This window comes from Dipodomys ordii, unplaced genomic scaffold (genome assembly GCF_000151885.1).
Source record: "Dipodomys ordii isolate 6190 unplaced genomic scaffold, Dord_2.0 Scaffold43, whole genome shotgun sequence".
Taxonomy (NCBI): Eukaryota; Metazoa; Chordata; class Mammalia; order Rodentia; family Heteromyidae; genus Dipodomys; species Dipodomys ordii.
Window position 1 is genome coordinate 8,384,556 of NW_012267259.1, and position 17,274 is coordinate 8,401,829.

A 17,274-nucleotide genomic window follows, 5' to 3' on the forward strand; every position below is an offset into this window, starting at 1 on the left:
ATTTTCTTGTTGTGTTTTAGCTGAAGCTGTGGGGAGGGAGTCAGCTGTGGGGCTTGAACTCAGAGCCTGGGTGCTAACCCTGAGCGCTTGTGCTCAAGGCTAGCGCTCTACCACTTTGAACCACAGCGTCACTTCCTAGAAGGGATTTTCTACACAGACACATACAAATCTTGGCCTTCCTTCCACAAGATACTTGCGCGTCTGATTTTTTTAATATTCGTGTACTCCACCATCATCCTCCAGGTGTGCGGGTGTCGCCTTGTGTGGTCACACACCCACGGGGCCATCAGAAACATCCTTGTCCACCTGGGCAGTTTGTAACTCTGCTTCAAGTTCTGCCGCATAAGCCAGAAAGCTCTGGGCATCTCTTGTCCTTGCTGGTATGTGGACAGTGTTGTGAATGCCTGGATGTATGAGCCAGGTCCTCGGCACCGCCCAACATTGATATGTTCTTTCTGCTCATCCTGGTAGGAAAGGAGAGATGGCCGGCAGTGCTCCTCAGAGACCGTTCTGTGGGCAGTTGTGGCAGGCCTGGTGACCCCAGCCTTGGTGCCAGCCTCACTTTCCAGTGTTCCTCCTTTGTGTATTATCCCGGCTTTTATTGCTGTGTTGTAATTCAGTAAGGAGGATAGAAATCGCTTTTTGTTGTGGTTTTTTGTTGTTTAATTTTGAGACCGAGTCTTGCTATGTATCCCAAGCTGGCCTCCAACTTGCAACCTTCCTGTCTCAGCCTCCTGAGCACTGGGATTACAGGTGTGTGTCACCCCATGCAGCTCTAGAAATTACTCTTCAGGTCTAATTTTTTGTGTGTGTGCCGGTCCTAGGGCTTGTGAAACTCAGGGCCTAGGCCCTGCCCTTGAGCTTTTTTTGCTCGGTGATAGCATTCTACCACTTGAGCCACTTTTTTTTTTTATTAATTGGAGATTTTTGATGATTAATTGGAGATAAAGTCTCACGGGCTTTGCCATGGAAGCTAGCTTTAAATTGTGATTCTCAGATCTCAGCCTCCTGAGTTGCTAGGGTTTCAGGCATGAGCCACTGGCACTCAGCTTAAAGGCTAATTTTATGACAGCTATTGACAGTGTTTTAAATACAGCATGTGGGTTTTTTTGTTTTTTGTTTTGTCCTTTCTAGAGTCTGTCATGTTCCCGGCAGCAGAGACCCTGGGTCTAAGCAAAGAGTCGCTTGCATATGTCCCCATGTCTCCTTCCCTGATTTCTGGAACTGAAACAGTATCTTAAGTGTTTAGGTTAACGGGCAAAGAGCAATGAGAGTACAGGAAACTTAAAGCTGCCAGTGTGACTTGAATGCCCTCTATCCATCCCATTTTCCTGTGTATTCTCAGTCTTCCCTGTGGGAAAAGTCTGCTGGTCAGTGTGTGTTAAGTTCTGTAGACTGGACAGTCAGCCAGCCCTGACCACTCTCCACATAAAGGGTATTCCACCACACTTCACAGACCAAGAGACCCCTCCCCCCCCACATACACACATACACAAATCCTGTCACTCCAGGGACTCCTAGAAAGGATGAGGGGGATTGGAATAGAGCAGTAACCATCATGAGTAATGTAATCCTGGAGCGTTCTGTGTGGAATTATGTTAGAAGGACTTCACTATTTAAGAGGCAAACAAGTTGGCATTTGGGATGAATGCTTAACGTTGCTTTCTGTGTCATTCCCATAGGACAGTGAATACTACAACTCTTTGAAGTGGATCTTAGAAAACGATCCTACTGAACTGGACCTCATGTTCTGCATAGATGAAGAGAACTTTGGGCAGGTATGTGTAGCCAGCCCCTAGAGTTCTTCGACTTTCAAAGAGCCTTTTCTTTCCCGTAGATTGTGGTACAGTTGTCCTGGACAATTAGAAACAGCTATGGGAGCTTTTTTTTTTTTTGGTCGGTCGTGGAGCTTGAATTCTGGGCCTGGGCACTGTTCCTGCGCTCTTCAGCTCAAGGAGAGCGCTCTACCGCTTGAGCCACAACACCACTTCTGGTTTTCAAGTGGTTTATTGGAGATAAGAGTCTCACAGACTTTCCTGCCCGGGCTGGCTTTGAACAGCAAGCCTCAGATCTCAGTCTCCTGCGTAGCTAGGATTACAGGTGTGAGCCACCGGCACCCAGGTTATGGGAGCTTTTGATAATACAGTCGTCCCTCACTATATTGAGGTTCACTTATTGCAGCTTTACTGTATGGCATTTTAAAAACACACACAAATATCTGATTCTGTATCACAAAGTTTTCACTGTATCACGGGATTTTGCAGCATATAGGTATTTATATAATTATGATTTTAATTGTTTTTGCCTAAAAAATTTAGAATGCAAAAATGTTAATTAAGGTAAATAAGAGACTAGGAGAGGTTTATAAGAGAGTGGGAAAGGTTTGTAAAACCTTGCAATATATATAAATAATAAAATGAATATAACACTGCTACCGCATGGATTTTCACCTATCACAAGGTCCCTGGAATAGGGGCAGGGATTGCTGTCATTGTCAGTTCATGGTAGCCGCACCTAATTGTCATGCCAAAAAGCCAAGTCTCAGTGGCATCCTGTTCCTCTCTCCCAGCCACTTTAGGACATATTCCAGGCTGGTGAGACCTAGCATTCCTCTAGACCCAAACCAACCTGGATGTGGTGATGTGTTTGAGGTACTTCAGAACTGAGGTACTTCAGAAACTAGGGCGATAGTCGATTAGCATTGTCAACACGTGACCACAATGCTAATATTTCCAGGCACATCGGGGCTTTTCCTTCTGTGATGGTGCTGTGGTCATGGGCATGCTGGTCTGATGTGCATGGTTTTTATGTTTGTTTGGTTTTTTTTTTCTGTCATCCTTCTTGCTTTAGTTACACTCTTACCTCTGCCCTTACCACCTCCATTCAGTCTGGATTCAGCATAAAAGTCAATTTCCACGCTAACATTGCCTGCTGGGTTTTCATCAGCATCCTGAGGGTCCAAAAGTATTTGCCTAAGTCTCAGATTGCCCTAGTCACAATTCTTCTTGGAAGGTACCCAGAAGTTGCTGTTTCTCTTGGTTTTTTGTTTTGGTTTGGTTTGGTTTTTTTTGTTTTGTTTTGTTTTCTCTTGGATTTTGGTTTTCTCTTTGGTCTTTGCACCAAAGCACCAGATATTTCCCATCACTAAGACCAAATCCACATACACTTGAAATTAATTAGGTCTTAAAGCCTGTATTAAGGGTTGCCATATAGAAAAATGCACTAGACTTACCCTTTACTGCTCCAAAGGAGTATATTCCCCTATTGAAAAGTGCATTTGCAGCTTAATCTTAGGTTAGAGAAATTAGGCTGGAGAAATCTTCTCAGCAAGGAGACCCTGGACAACTAGATGTAAAGTTAGGAAGTATTACAGGCTGGTGAGACCTAGCAGTCCTCTAGACCCAACCTAGATGTGGTGACTTGGTTGTAGAATTGAGGGTCTTCAGAAACTCGGGCAACAGCATTGACATCACATGACCACAATGCTAATATTCCCAGGCACATTGGGGCTTTTCCTTCTGTTATGGTGCTGTGGTCATGGGTAGGTTGGTCTGGTGTGTGTGGTTTTTTGTTTGTTTGTTTGTTTGTTTTTGGTGATACTGGAGTTTGAACTTAGGGCCTCATGCTTGTTTAGGCAGGTGCTCTACCACTTGAGCCATACCCTGATCCCTTTTTGTTTTCAGATAGTATCTTGCTTTTATCTGGGCCTTCAGGGACAACCATCCTCCCACTTACAATGTAGCTGGGAAAGTAGGTGTATATTACTGTGCTCAACTTTTTATTGTTGAAATGCTGTCTTTTGATTTTTTGCCCAAGCTGGCCTTGAACCTCTTGATCTTAACTTCCTGAGTAGCCAGGATTATGGGCATGAGCCACCATGCCTAGCTTAAGTAGACTTCCAGTGGCAATTCTGCCTTTCATTGTAGTTCATCCTAATTATTCATGAAAAATATACCCAAACCATTTACTGGTGTAGACTCTTCTGACTTTGGAGTATCAGGGAGAGCCACACAGAAATTAATACCCACGGTGACAAAAGTGGGGAGATGAGGTACTCCATTGGTGAAATGATCGCCTTCCCTTTTAAGAGAGTGAACATGATGGTCACATGATCAAGTATCTGCTCTGCTAGCATGCACATGAAGCAGCCATGTGTGGAACTCTTCTATTCAGGCCATCCCTGAGCCTTGTGTATTGAACCTCACAGATGTGTCTCATGTCTGTTCTCCTGTTCTACACCCCCAGGTACAGCTACCATCATCTCTCATAGACTCTTAACTGGTTTTTCATTTGTCATGGCAGAGTAAACTTTCCAGAGGGTAAAAATGATCATTTCTGTGCCTGAAACCTTCAGGGGCTTCCTGGAGGAGATGCCACAGATCCTAGTTTATCTCCTGAGGCTCCCCTCTGGCCTACTCTACTATACCTTTAACAAACATGTTTTATACCGCAGGCCTGCCTGCCTACTCCTTGCACTGTTTCTTGGCCTTCTGGAACTCACTGAGCTCTTTCCTGCCTCGGGGCCTTTGTTCATGCCCTTCATTCTGTTGGGAAGATATTCTTTCCTGCTTTCTCTAGAAAACCAGCCCATGACCACACAGACCCTATGCTTCCAAGTGGCATATTCCACAGCAGCCTTTGTTTATAATTATCTCAGTACATGCTTAATGTGTCTCCCTCACGCTTCATCTGGGTGACAGTACCATAGGACCTGGCACATATTAGGCACCCAAATACAGTTGTTGGACCCATAATGTAAGTATTGGCAGCATACCCGCCCTAAGCCACTTGCTTCCTGCAGCTCTCTGCAGGACTGTTGGCCAAGCTGTACCAGAGCAGATGCAGAAAGGGGTCTAAAACAGTTGTTTTGGATAGAGCTCCCAATAATTCATCTGGAAATCCTTCCCCACAGGTTTGGCTCTGTAATACAGCCTAGAATGTGGACAAGACCACCAGGAGTCAACCAAAATGTCCTCATGGCTGTCTCTCAGAGTGTAGGGACACATTTTCCTATACCTCTGGTTTGTTCCTCTTTTATTTTTTTCTTCAGAATTTCTACAGTGAGAATAAGCATTTTTTCCATGTGCTAGTTATTGTTTTATGTATAATAGTATTAAGCTAGGTCCTGGCACAAAGAAGAAAGTAGGGAATTGGGCCTAGCAGCCTCCCTTCATGATCAAGGGTTGCTGACATGTAGAAAGCAGAAAGACCTGCCACTAACAAATAAATCTCTTATGCCTGGCTTTCAAATCTTGTTTGTTTGTACGTCCTGTATGTTGCCTCTTAGAAACAAATCACATGCATCATTTTTCACAGCTATAAATTTCTGTTTTCAGTAACAAGATGCATTAGGTTTAGATCTCCGTAGTCTTGATGGATGTCCTCTGCTCTTTTCTCTGTTAAATATATTCGATTTCTTGATCAATGAAGAGTGGATGAAACATGAGGCTGTCTTCCATTCATCCTGATGTATGAGGAGTAACAATTAAAACACACAAATAGCCAAAAATAATCTGCCTCTAACGGTAGCATCTTTAAATGTGTAACATCTTAACAGTTTAAAAGCCTCATTAGACATTTGCAGGTACATATTGCCATTTGTTGGAAAATAGTTTTAAATAAATTTTGCTTGCCTTTTATGGTGAGATGAGTCAATATGCAAAATAACTTTATGTGGGTGATTTTTTTTTCTTTTTGTAATTACAGACATATCAAGTGGATCTGAAGCCCAATGGGTCAGAAATAATGGTGACAAATGAAAACAAAAGGGAATATATTGAGTACGTACACTAATATTTACAACCTTTTTTCATCTAATAACAGACAATATACTTGATTCGCATCCCATACCAAACGATGCATGCATTCTGTGGCATGAGCTGATTGGTCGGTTTTCAGTATGAGGGGTTACTTTTAGGTTTAGGTTACTGGAAAGTTGAATTTGGGTGGAAAGTTAACCTGGTTTCCTGATGTCAGTGAGCTACCCAATAGAGCTGCAGAGGTAGGTGATAAAATGCACATTACTGAGTAACACAGCAATTTTTTCTGGGCAGTATACAGGTGCCCATCAAATGTTTAAAATCACTCCAGGGGTACAAAGCATCAGTCATCAGTGTGGAAAATCTAGGAACTATCAGAGACGAAGTATTTTGTCTCCACAGTGAAAAACTAGGAAAATATTTAGGAAGAACTCAGTATGAGCAAAAACAATGAATTGCTTTTGCTATTTGTTGTGTGTGTGTGTGCATGTGCGTGTGCGTGTGCGTGTGCACACATGTGCTGGTACTAGACTTAAACTCAGAGCCTTGTGCTTTCTCTTAGGCTGGTGCTCTACTACTTGAGCCACAGCTCTCCTTCTGGCTTTTTGCTAGGTAATTGGAGATCAAAGTCTGACAAACTTTTCTGCACTGGCTGGTTTTGAAGCACAATCCTCAGAATTCAACCATCCGAGTAGCTAAGACTACAGGCCTGAACCACCAGCACCCAGCTGATATTTGTAATTTTATTAATCCAGTCTCCTCTATTTGGTGGAAAAAATGTTGAGTCTTGATGAAAACCTGAACTTTTAAGTAAGCCTAGGTCTTCTTTCTTGATGAAGTACATTGTATTTTTTTTTCCTACTGGAGCTTGAGCTTTTGCCCAAATTTCCACTTAACGCTGACTACCTCTTAAACCACACCTCCTTCACTTTGGCTTTTTTCTGGCTAATGGGAGGTGAGCATCTCAGACTTCTCTGCCTCAGCTGGCTTCAAACCACAATCCTCCTGAGTAGCTAGAATTAGAGGCATGAGCCACAGACACCGTTCTTGATCTCTTTATTTGGTTTAAACATGGCACTGGGCTCTGGTACGGACTTCTGCTGCTCTCTCATCTCACCAGGATGTCCAGGATGAGGTCAGCACAGCAGGATTTGGTTCCTGCGTCCAGGATTCTGCGCAGCAGTGGGTTTCAGCACTGCCTGAGCACATTTACTTTCAGCTCTCCATTTCAACAAGCTGGGTCCCCTCCTTCTCGTTTGGAAGGGGTCAGAGGGCTTGAATTCAGAGAACTGCCGGGTGTCTCAGCCCCTTTTAAGTGATCTTCAAAGAAGAGCCTACTGTCCATCCTCATTACGAGGAAATTGCAAGCATTGTAGTCTCTCCCTGGAGAGACACCCCTAGACGAGAGTAGAGCTATGACCGAAGATCTTTCCACTAAGAAGAAACTAGAAGTTAGATAGTCCAGTGCCTACCTGCACACACTAATTGGTACACTTGGTTTGACCTTGGGTTCTGGTGAAAGTGTGAGCAGTGAACAGTTTTTTAAAACCCTCTGGCATCTCAGGCCGGGAGGATTTAACATATGCAACAGGTGTTATGCATTACCCTTTGCGACTAATTATTTTAAGATTCAAATTCATTGGGGATTAGGGCCAAGCAAGGTTTTAGTTAGCTTTGCTGAGAAAACCGTGATTGAAATTTTCCACTGTTCACTGCCCCTTCTGGTACCAGAACAGGATTGGGCAGATGACTACAGTCCAGCCCTGAAGAACCGCCGGCACTGGGGAGAGGATAAGGGGGGGGGGGGAGTTGCTCTTCTCCAGCTGATGTCATGGCACCACCTAGGAAGTGTGTGATCCTTGTGGGGTCAAAACAAAACACGTAGATGCAATCCAGAGTGGACTCCCCCTGTAATTGTTTATGCTCTGCACGAAATACTGCCACCAGGAAAATAGTTTCAGTGAATCTGAAAATAGTTCCTGTTCATTCTTTGAAGTATTGGAATCTTGGGGGCAGGGGGAGGATGGGAAGAGATGGAAAGGGGAAACAAAGGAGGAGGCTACAATGCTTGATAAGAAATGTACTCATTATCTTGCCCATGTAATTGTAACCCCTCTGTACAGTATTTTCACAATAAAAAAAATAAAAAATAAAGTATTGGAATCTTAAAAGTATTAGTGTGCAGCTGGGTACCAGAGGCTCACGCCTGTAACCCTAGCTACTCAGGAGGCAGAGATCTGAGGATCATGGTTTGAAGCCAGCCTGGGCAGGAAAGTCCATGAGACTCTTATCTCCAGTTAGCCACCAAAAAGCTAGAAGTGGAGGTGTGGCTGAAAGGGTAGAGTGCTTGAGAAAAATGCTATGGGATAGTACCCTGGTCCTAAGTTCAAGCCCCAGTACCAGCACCAGAAACAAAACCAGCCTTAGTGCAACTAATTCACAGTGTGGAGGATGCTCGTACGTTGGTATACATCCATGTGGGTGTGTGAGTCACGCCTATATCATGCACACCACTTGTGTATTCAACCCCAGGACCTTTTCTCTTATCTTCCTGAAGTGATGGCTATAAAGCACAGTCATCTGTGCTTGTTGAGGCCAGGAGATCACTTCTGCTCTTGAGAGCTTGGTGAGACTGGAGCTTTCTTTCCCATAGTGCTCCAGTGAGAATTCATGAAGGGTTTGTGGAGCAGCAGTGGGCACAGCAGTAGGCCCACCTCTGGTCTGGTTGTGGGGGTGTCTCTCCCTTCCCTCCCCTTCCCTGTGAGCAGCAGTCCCAGTTCTGAGGAGGGCGGTGCAGGCCGGGCTCTGAGGTGGTTATGACGCTCTGTTTTCTCCCACAGCCTCGTCATCCAGTGGAGATTTGTGAACCGGGTCCAGAAGCAAATGAATGCCTTCCTGGAGGTGAGGGACGCTGGAGAGGACAGGGTGGTAGTGGGGACACCGGGCGAATGCCAGCACCGTCCAGGTGTCATTCTCCACCGCTCTCAAGGATCAGGTTGGCTGACACACGGCCATTTTTTAAGCAATCTGTTGCTTTGCTCCTCTCATTTTAAAATTTGCCTTGACTATTCTTACTGAGGATTTTACACACTTTATCTAGGGGCCATCTAGAGCTGAGCATCTTGGGGGGGGGGGCAAGGAGGAGGAGGTAATACTGGTCCTGGGGCTTGACTCAGGGCCTCATACTCTCCTTTAGGTTTTTCACGCCAGGCTAGTGTTCTTATCACACACCTCCAATTCTGACCATTTGCTGGCTAATTGAGATCAGTCTCTTGAATGTGTCTGTCCAGGTTGGCATCCAACTGCAGTCCTCAGATCTCTGCCTCCTGAGTAGCAAGGATTATAGGCCTGAAACACCAGCACCCAGCAAGGGGCTTACTCTTTTTGTGCACCGCTGCCCCAAAGCTCTCCAGCATAGCTCCATGGAAGGCACTGATTTTGTGTTCAGTGTGCATTCCCTTTGTGGAGGAGTGAAGCAGGCTCCTCCCACATGCACCTGTTCCCCGCCAGGGACAGGACTCATGTTCCCACTGAGGCATTTTCTTAGGTCCCTTCTGATTCCCATAGAGGTCTGGCACTTCTAAACAATGCTTCGCGTTGCCCAGCATTGAAATTCCTTTTAGAATCTGATCTTAAGCTGGGAGTTGATGGCCCATGCCTGTAATCCTAACTACTCAGGAGGCTGAGCTCTGAGGACTGAGGTTTGAAGCCATCCCAAGGAGGCAAATCTGAGAAACACTTTTCTCCAATTAACTAGTAAAAGACAGGAAGTGAGGGGTGTGGCTTAAGGGAAAATGTGCCAGCCTCGAGAGGAAAAAGAAAGCTAAGCAACAGTGCAAGCCCCTGAGTTTAAGCCCCAGGATCAGCCCATACACAAAGCAAAACAAATTCTGGTCATGTGAAAAATAACTGATAAAGGTCTCAACCCCACATTGTTTACTTGTGGTGAACTGTGCATAGATGCTCTTAAGCTGACCTGTAGCTCACTGAGCTACTCAATAAAGAAAAGCCTCAGCCAAGCAGGGCAAAGGGACAGATAATCTGAGAACATATTCCATGCCTTACTTAGATGGGAAACTACAGGAGTGATAGCCCTGGCCCCTAGCAGTCCTCACTTTCAGGAACCTGACTTCAGATCACCGGCACTGTGAACCTCCTCCTTCATCCTGGGTGGCTCCCTTGTTAGTGACAGCCCCTTGACAGAGTCCGACTGGCTGTTCCCCCATTCCCTCTCACTGGCTCACGCCTCCTCCTCTGTGCCTTCAACACATTATTTTTAAACCTGTCTTTTGCACATCTGTGGCCTTGCATTTTAGTACGCACTGACTCAGCGGTGTGTCATGGATGGCTTTTGTAATTCACCTGCCTACCCCATCCCATATTACCCTAGCGTTTCCAAAACTGCTCAGGTACTCACACCTGCTACATTCTCTGATTTTTTTTTAAGTTCTTTGTATTGTGACTCTGCTGTTTTTATTGGAGCTGTGGTTACTTGTTACTGTCACCAGTGCATGAGTCACCAGGAAAAGATGGGGATTTTTTTGGGTTTGGGTTTTTTTCTTTTTCTGGTAGAGAGGCTGCAACTTTTGACCTCTTCCAAGATAAAAATATTCATAATGATTCTCTTCTCCTCCTTTCAGGGATTCACAGAACTGCTTCCTATCGACTTGATTAAAATTTTTGATGAAAATGAGCTGGAGGTTTGTATTATAATTTTTGTTTCTGTTTTTACAAAAAGAAGATTTTTTAAAGTTTCTCTTATTCCCTTGCAAATGATATTGTAACGTTCTCTAGTCTGGCATGAGCCTTGCTCTCTGATAGCAAAAGGATCAACCCCCCCATTTTCTTGCTGGTAAGGGGGCTGCTATGGAACAGACCTGCTAAGCCAAGTCAGGTCATGGCCCTGTGCAGCTAGAGGAAGATGGCTATGTCAGGTGGAGTGTAGGTGTACAGCAGCCCTCTAGGAGAGCAGCATGCTACTTGTAAGAACTGCTGGCTTCCTGTCCTTCATGGCTTCCCCAGCCCCACCACGGAGGAGTTGTCTCTGTTAGGGGCTGTAGAACAGATGTGTCCTTGAACTCAAAGCAGTTTATATTTGATAAGGGAAAACATCAAAAGGCTCCTGGCGGGGCTGGGAAGGTGGCTCAGTGTTGGAGTGCTTGCCTTGCCTGTATGAGGCCCTGAGTTCCACTCCTCAGCTCCACATAAGCAGAAAAAGCTGCAAGTGGTGCTGTGGCTCAAGTGGTAGAGTGCTAGCCTTGAGCTGAAGAGCTGAGGGACAGCACCCAGGCCCCACGACAACAACAACAACAAAAAGGCTCCCAGGTAATAGTACCAGAAGGCCATTCAATGATTATCTAGCATAGCTTCTTCATGACTGTATGGAAAGAGAACTACTTGAAAACCAAAGAGATACCTCTCCCTTTGTCATATTGAGAGACACAGGAGAAGGAAGGCGGTTATGTCTATCTACAAAGGTGATGGTCCTCCATCATTTGTCCAAACCACATCCAACAAAGCTCTGCTCATAGATAGATGTTTGGTGCTTCAAGATAAATGAGGTAGTAGAAATCACTGCGAGCTCTGTGTTTTGCAGATAGAGTCACTGAGGCAGGGAGAAGTAAATGATATCATAAGTTGGTCCCAGTTGCTTGGGGTGCAGCTCCTTTGCAGTTTTACTCTAGTCCCTCTGCAGGAATATCATACTGGTTAATCTTCAGGGAACTTCCTTGATGGAGAGTTATAGGATAAGAAAAGCAAAGTCAAAGGATTAGTTACTGCCTTAGTGCTGTCTGGACGGATGTGGCTCTGGATGGATGAAGTGATTGGTTGACACTTGAATTGACTGGTCTGGGGAGATTAGTTCTTGCTGTCTTTAGTGCTGATTCTCTTGTGGGTAGAGAGTTGCAAGGATTCTGCTATATGATCAGCAGTCAGCATGATGTACATAATGCTCTTCGGGTACAAGGGGAGTTGGGGAAAGTGACCGATGTCTTCCGGTACAAAATGGTGCAGCCGTGTATGAGGGTTAGGAACTGAACTGCCCTCAGAAACCTGTGCAGTCTCTATGAGGCAGTAGTACTGGGCAGGAAAGTTTAGATCCCAGGTCCACCTGGCTTTCTTCCTTTGTCTAGCACTAAGGAAGGGTAATTTCTCCAAGGGTTTCTTCACTTTGCACATCCCACTCCATTTCTGTCTTCCCAACTTCCTCAACAGTTGCTGATGTGTGGCCTTGGAGACGTGGACGTGAACGATTGGAGACAGCATTCTATATACAAGAACGGCTACTGCCCAAATCACCCCGTGATCCAGTGGTTCTGGAAGGTAACCCAGACCCAGAGCCTGCGCCAGGTTCCTCCCTGAGCTAGGCAGGGGTCCACAGTGAAACCAGTCCTGGAAACTGGGGTGTCTTAGTACTTGCACTGTGGGAGAGGAAAGCAGCAGACTGAGCCTCTCCCTAACTTCATGTACAGCAAGACTGAAGAGAGGTTGATCTCTTCAAAAGCACTTCAAAGTCCTTCCATGACCACTAGTGAAAGGGAGTTTTGTTGAGTGAGGTGATTCTGATAAAGAGCTGGCCGGTTGGCGGCACGCAGGACCTGAGCCTCCACGGTGGAAATCAGAACTAGAACTTGCGCAAGGCATCATCTTTATACTTGCTGGGCTGACTTTTTCATGATGCCATTTCTGTGAAGAAATAACTTTCTCAGCTCTTTTTTTTTGTTGTTGTTATTATTAACTAATCCAAAAACCATTTTGAGCTTTATATCTCTTAACCAAAGATGCAGTGGAAATTTAGTTTACCGTCTTAGGTAAGTGTATCCTAAGGAAGGAAGCAATCTAGGAAATAGTTCGTCTAAGGAAAGAGATGGTTAACTAACTTAAAAAAAAAAAGTTTACCTCCACCAGGTATGGTTGCTCATAGCCATAATCCCAGTTATACAAGAGACAGAGATCAGAAGGAGTGCAATTCAAGATCAGCTCAGGCAAAAAGGTAGTGAGGCCCCATCTCAACAAATAGGCCAGGCAAAAGTAATGTGCCTCTGTCATCCCAGATCTGGGAGAGGGATCACAGGAGGATCACAGTGCCAGGATGGCCCTGGGAAAAAACAAGAGCCCCTATCTGAAAAATAAAGAAGGTGGCTGAAGAAACAGCTCGGGACCCAGTGCCTGCCTAGCAAGCACAAGGCCTGTAGTTCAAACCTTAGTACCATACACACACACACACACACACATATCCCTCTGCATATTATTGATGTACAAAGAAATCATCTAACTGGACTTAGTCTCCAAATAGATGGCATTCATATTTAAGTCTCAACACAAGCACAGGAGAAAGTCCTAGATCATGTCTCACTTAGCTTTGATTTTGGAATTTTTTTATAGTTCACATAACAGTTGCAATAAAATCAACTCAATTCCTATAATAATTCAAAGCTATAAGATTGTCTTAGAGTCCCAATTTGCCTCAAATTTCCTTCTTTTTCTAAGATGTTGTCTTTAGAGGCCTTGTCTATGTCTGAAGCCCCATCTCATCTTGGTTCCCCTGGCGTAGACACTTCTGGAACACCACATAATTATGACTGACTTAGGAGGCTGGCTGACCTCAGACACAGAAACCTGAGCTTGAAGCCATCAGAGAGTTTGCTTTTTATATCACTTATTTTGGCCAATTGGCACAAGAAGAAAGACTGGGGTGATCATCCCCTTGCTAAGATTAGAGGCTGGGATTGTGACTGTTAAAATTAAAAAAAAAAATAGAAGTCAGAGTCAACTGTCTAGATAGCTAGGTCTTACGGGGTAATCTAAGTGAGATGCGTTCCAACAGCCTGTGCTGTGCTGTGTGTCGCGTGGGGACATAACCACCTCTATCTCCACTCACAGGCTGTGCTGCTGATGGATGCTGAGAAGCGGATCCGGCTACTACAGTTTGTCACAGGGACCTCTCGAGTCCCCATGAATGGATTTGCCGAACTTTATGGTGAGCAGCATGCCTCTAACTCCCTTCTCCTGCAAAGACCTAGCCAGGAGTTCTTGGGGGACTCTTGAGAGCTGACATGGGTGTGGTGTGATACCGGGAACCTCACACAGGGTCCATCTTCCTCCAGGGATGTGGCACCTTGAAAAAGGACAATTTAAGGTGTCTCTCTCCTTCTTTTAGTTAAGATTTGCATGTATCTTGTAGAGCTGTATTGCTGGATGCCAGTGGCTCACACCTGTAATTCTAGCTACTCAGAAGGCTGCAATCTCATGATCACAATGTGAAGCTAGCCTAGGCAGGAAAGTCCATGAGACTCTTTATTTCCAATGAGCTAGCAAAAAGCTGGAGATGAGCTGTGGCTCAAGTGGTAGAGCACCAGCCTTGTAAGAGAGAACACCTGTACCCTGGGTTCAAGCCCCAGGACCAGCACAAATGCTACGTTTGTAGGTAGCATTTATAAACAGACTTTAAAGGACTGAAACAAAAGAGAGGGTGCAGCATCTGCACTTGCAGATCTTGTAGATGTTGCGACCTGGTTAGGTTCCAACTCCCAGGCAAGTAGAATCTATGCCAACCTGGTGTCCCCCCCCCAGACTGCCCTGATAGTCCTGGCCGCCAGTCCTTTCCCCTTCAGCAATTCTCATCGCAGTGTTGTCCCCCACCATAGCCTTGATGACGGGTCTTTTTCTCTTCTGTTCAGGTTCCAATGGACCTCAGCTGTTTACAATAGAGCAGTGGGGCAGTCCTGAAAAACTGCCCAGAGCTCACACATGGTGAGTGACCAGCCCTATGAGTAGGCCAGTGGTGTCTTCAGTGCCCACCTGTGTACAGGGATACAGATGCTGCCTGTCTCTCCATCTGTCGCTCACGACTGAATGGACAGTGATGTGGGATGGAAAATGAGCAGGCTGATCCATGCTAACAAGACTTAAACCAGTGGACCCGGGGTGTGGCACGTGAATGGATAAAGGGCCTCGTGCTCTCAGGCCTCCCCTAAACCAGCTTCTTCCCTTCACGGGTCTGAGAATCACTGTTCACCGGTGTTGGGTTTTCAGTCACTCCTTAAGGTGGCTGTTTAGAACCTGGGATTAAAAAGTCCCTATAGAAACATTGGTTTTTAAAAGAGCTCACACACCTGTCAGTAAGCCAGAATTTTCTAGAACTCAGTAATCGTGTGATTGTGCTAAAGGAATGGGTGATGTCCACACATCATAGCAAGGCCTGGAGTGCAGCACCCCAAGAAGGCTCTGTCAGGGGAGGAGGCCACCTCCATATTTTCTTGGACGATTCTGCAGAGGCAGACAGGGCCCAGTGGGTTTTTAATGCAGTGTTCAGCAAACGCTCACCAGTCCAAACTCGAAGTCCATGTGTAGGCTTTTCTGCCCAAGCTTTTCCCTGTTGTTCCTTAAGAAGCAGTGTGCCTTTCTAGGGGCAATGAGGGTGCCAGAGCTTGTGTCTGCCACAACCAACTGGTGGCTACACCTGTAATCTTAGCTACTCAGGAGGCTGAGATCTGCGGATCAGGGTTTGAAGCCAACCCAGGCAGAAAAGTCTTGAGAGACTCCAGCAAAGAGCTGAAAGTGAAGATGTGGCTCAAGTGATAGAAGTAAACACTCAAATCTGGCACTCTCATGATACTTTTGAAACTAAAGAAAAGCACAAGGCCCCAAGTTAAAGCCCCAGTACTGGCACAGAAAGAGTACTCAGATGTGGAGACACTCTATCTACTTCTCCTTCTTGAAGCATGAGTCCTTTGTGCTCCATGCTTTGGAAGTTACCTTGCTTTTATGGTCTCCTTCCTTCTAGATGGATTCTAAGCTCCACATCTGACTACAGCAGATGCTTCATGGATGATTAGAATATTCATTTTGGGGTGGGGAAGGTGGCTCAGTGGTAGAGCGCTTGCCTTGCATGCATGAGGTCCTAGGTTTGATTCCTCAGCACCAAATAAGCAATTAGAGCCAGAACTGGCGCTGTGGCTCAAGTGGTAAATCACTAGCCTTAAGCTGAAGAGCTGAGGGACAATGCCCAGGCCCAGAGTTCAGGCCCCACAACCAACCAAAGAGAAGGAGAAGAAGAAGAAAGAAAAATATTCATTTCTCTTGTAGATTTGTCCGTACCTGTCTGGTATGGACAGTTTCATAGCTAGAATATATCTTTTAATTATCAAATTGTGGCTGTGAAGCTGGGCATGGTGATATATGCCAGAGATCCCAGCTATCCCAGAGGATTAGGTAGGAGGATCAAGGACCAAATTGGAGACTGAGATAGAAGGATTGTGGGGACACCCTAACTAAAGAGGCAGCAAAACCCAGTCTGAAAAAATAAGTTGAGCATGGTGGCACAGGCCACCAAAGGTATAGCTTGGAGGCTCAAGGCCTGAGGTCAGCCTGCACAATAAGCAAAACCCTATCTGAAAACAAAAAGCCACAAAACCAAAAAACAGTGAAAGCACAAAAGCCTTGACATGTGGCTGAAGTGTTAGAACATTTGAACAGAAAGAGGTCCTGACACCAAAGCCTGGAACCAGTTTAAATGTACGTATACATAAACACACACATCTTTTTTGTTCTGTTGTACCAATACAGAACACCCATTAGCGAAATCTAGGAAAGGTTGTTGTGCCTACACACGTTGGCCGTTCACCTAAACTTTGTTTCGTTTGCAGCTTTAATCGCCTTGACTTACCTCCATACGAAACCTTCGAAGATTTACGTGAGAAACTTCTCATGGCCGTGGAAAATGCCCAAGGATTTGAAGGGGTGGATTAAGGTCTCCTGCCTCAGGGGGGCGCCGTCCATCCAGCAAGTTCCGCATGCACTTTTGCATTTGTCTAACAAGACTTTTGCAGGGCCGGTGGCAAGAGAGCAGCTGCACAGCCTGGCTACTGGAGCCTAGCCTTCTCCAGGCCACGCCCAAGTTCCGCCGCAGGAACCAGACCAGGCTCCAGTTCCTGCCTCTTCCACCACCAACTCTCAACTGGTTGACCTGTACACTAATTACATTTCAGGAGGATGTGTTCTATTTATGTTGTGCCTCTGCAGGCAAGCCCTTAATAAATATTTTGCATACTTTCTAATGACAATGAATGGAATTAATCACTCTACAGGTATAGTATTTCAGCTCATGTTTACTTTTTAAAACTGATTTAGACCAAGCCTCAGATTTTATTTCATTACAATTAAAGATGTCTCATGTACTTGGAAAAGTGACCCTATTTGTTTTTGTATTTGGATTTCATACCAGGCTCCATGTCAGTGACATTTTTTTTAAGTACTTTGACAGGCCCACCCTCTTAGAAACAGAAGACTAATTTTTGTCCCTTCTAAAGACGAGTACTTTGAGAGAATTTCAAATATGACATTCAGCATAGTGACGATTTTGTTTTCCATAGTCACAATGAAAATAAACTGGATATTACTCTTTTTTTTTGGTACAAATTTAGGTAGTCGCTGACAGGCTGAGAGAATTGTAACATAGCATGATATATTTGTGTCAACCTAAAAGGAATCACACCTCCATTCCTTAGAAGCA

The 17,274-nt window shown here is 45.1% G+C and overlaps 1 protein-coding gene across 5 annotated transcripts in view; it reads left to right on the forward strand.

The window, feature by feature from the left end:
* Positions 1 to 16,948, forward strand: part of Nedd4l (neural precursor cell expressed, developmentally down-regulated 4-like, E3 ubiquitin protein ligase) — a 299,659-nt gene extending 282,711 nt beyond the window's left edge. For 4 of the 5 annotated variants that reach the window (XM_013018974.1, XM_013018977.1, XM_013018978.1 and 1 more), the window contains 8 exons: positions 1,683 to 1,778; positions 5,707 to 5,780; positions 8,600 to 8,660; positions 10,400 to 10,459; positions 11,976 to 12,083; positions 13,644 to 13,740; positions 14,441 to 14,513; positions 16,409 to 16,825. In XM_013018974.1, the coding sequence (XP_012874428.1) occupies positions 1,683 to 1,778; positions 5,707 to 5,780; positions 8,600 to 8,660; positions 10,400 to 10,459; positions 11,976 to 12,083; positions 13,644 to 13,740; positions 14,441 to 14,513; positions 16,409 to 16,511 (672 nt within the window). In that variant the 3' untranslated portion in view covers positions 16,512 to 16,825. Of the gene's footprint in view, positions 1 to 1,682; positions 1,779 to 5,706; positions 5,781 to 8,599; positions 8,661 to 10,399; positions 10,460 to 11,975; positions 12,084 to 13,643; positions 13,741 to 14,440; positions 14,514 to 16,408 lie in introns of all 5 variants that reach the window. The other variant, XM_013018975.1, reaches the window with a different exon arrangement.
* The last annotated feature ends 326 nt before the right edge of the window (positions 16,949 to 17,274 follow it).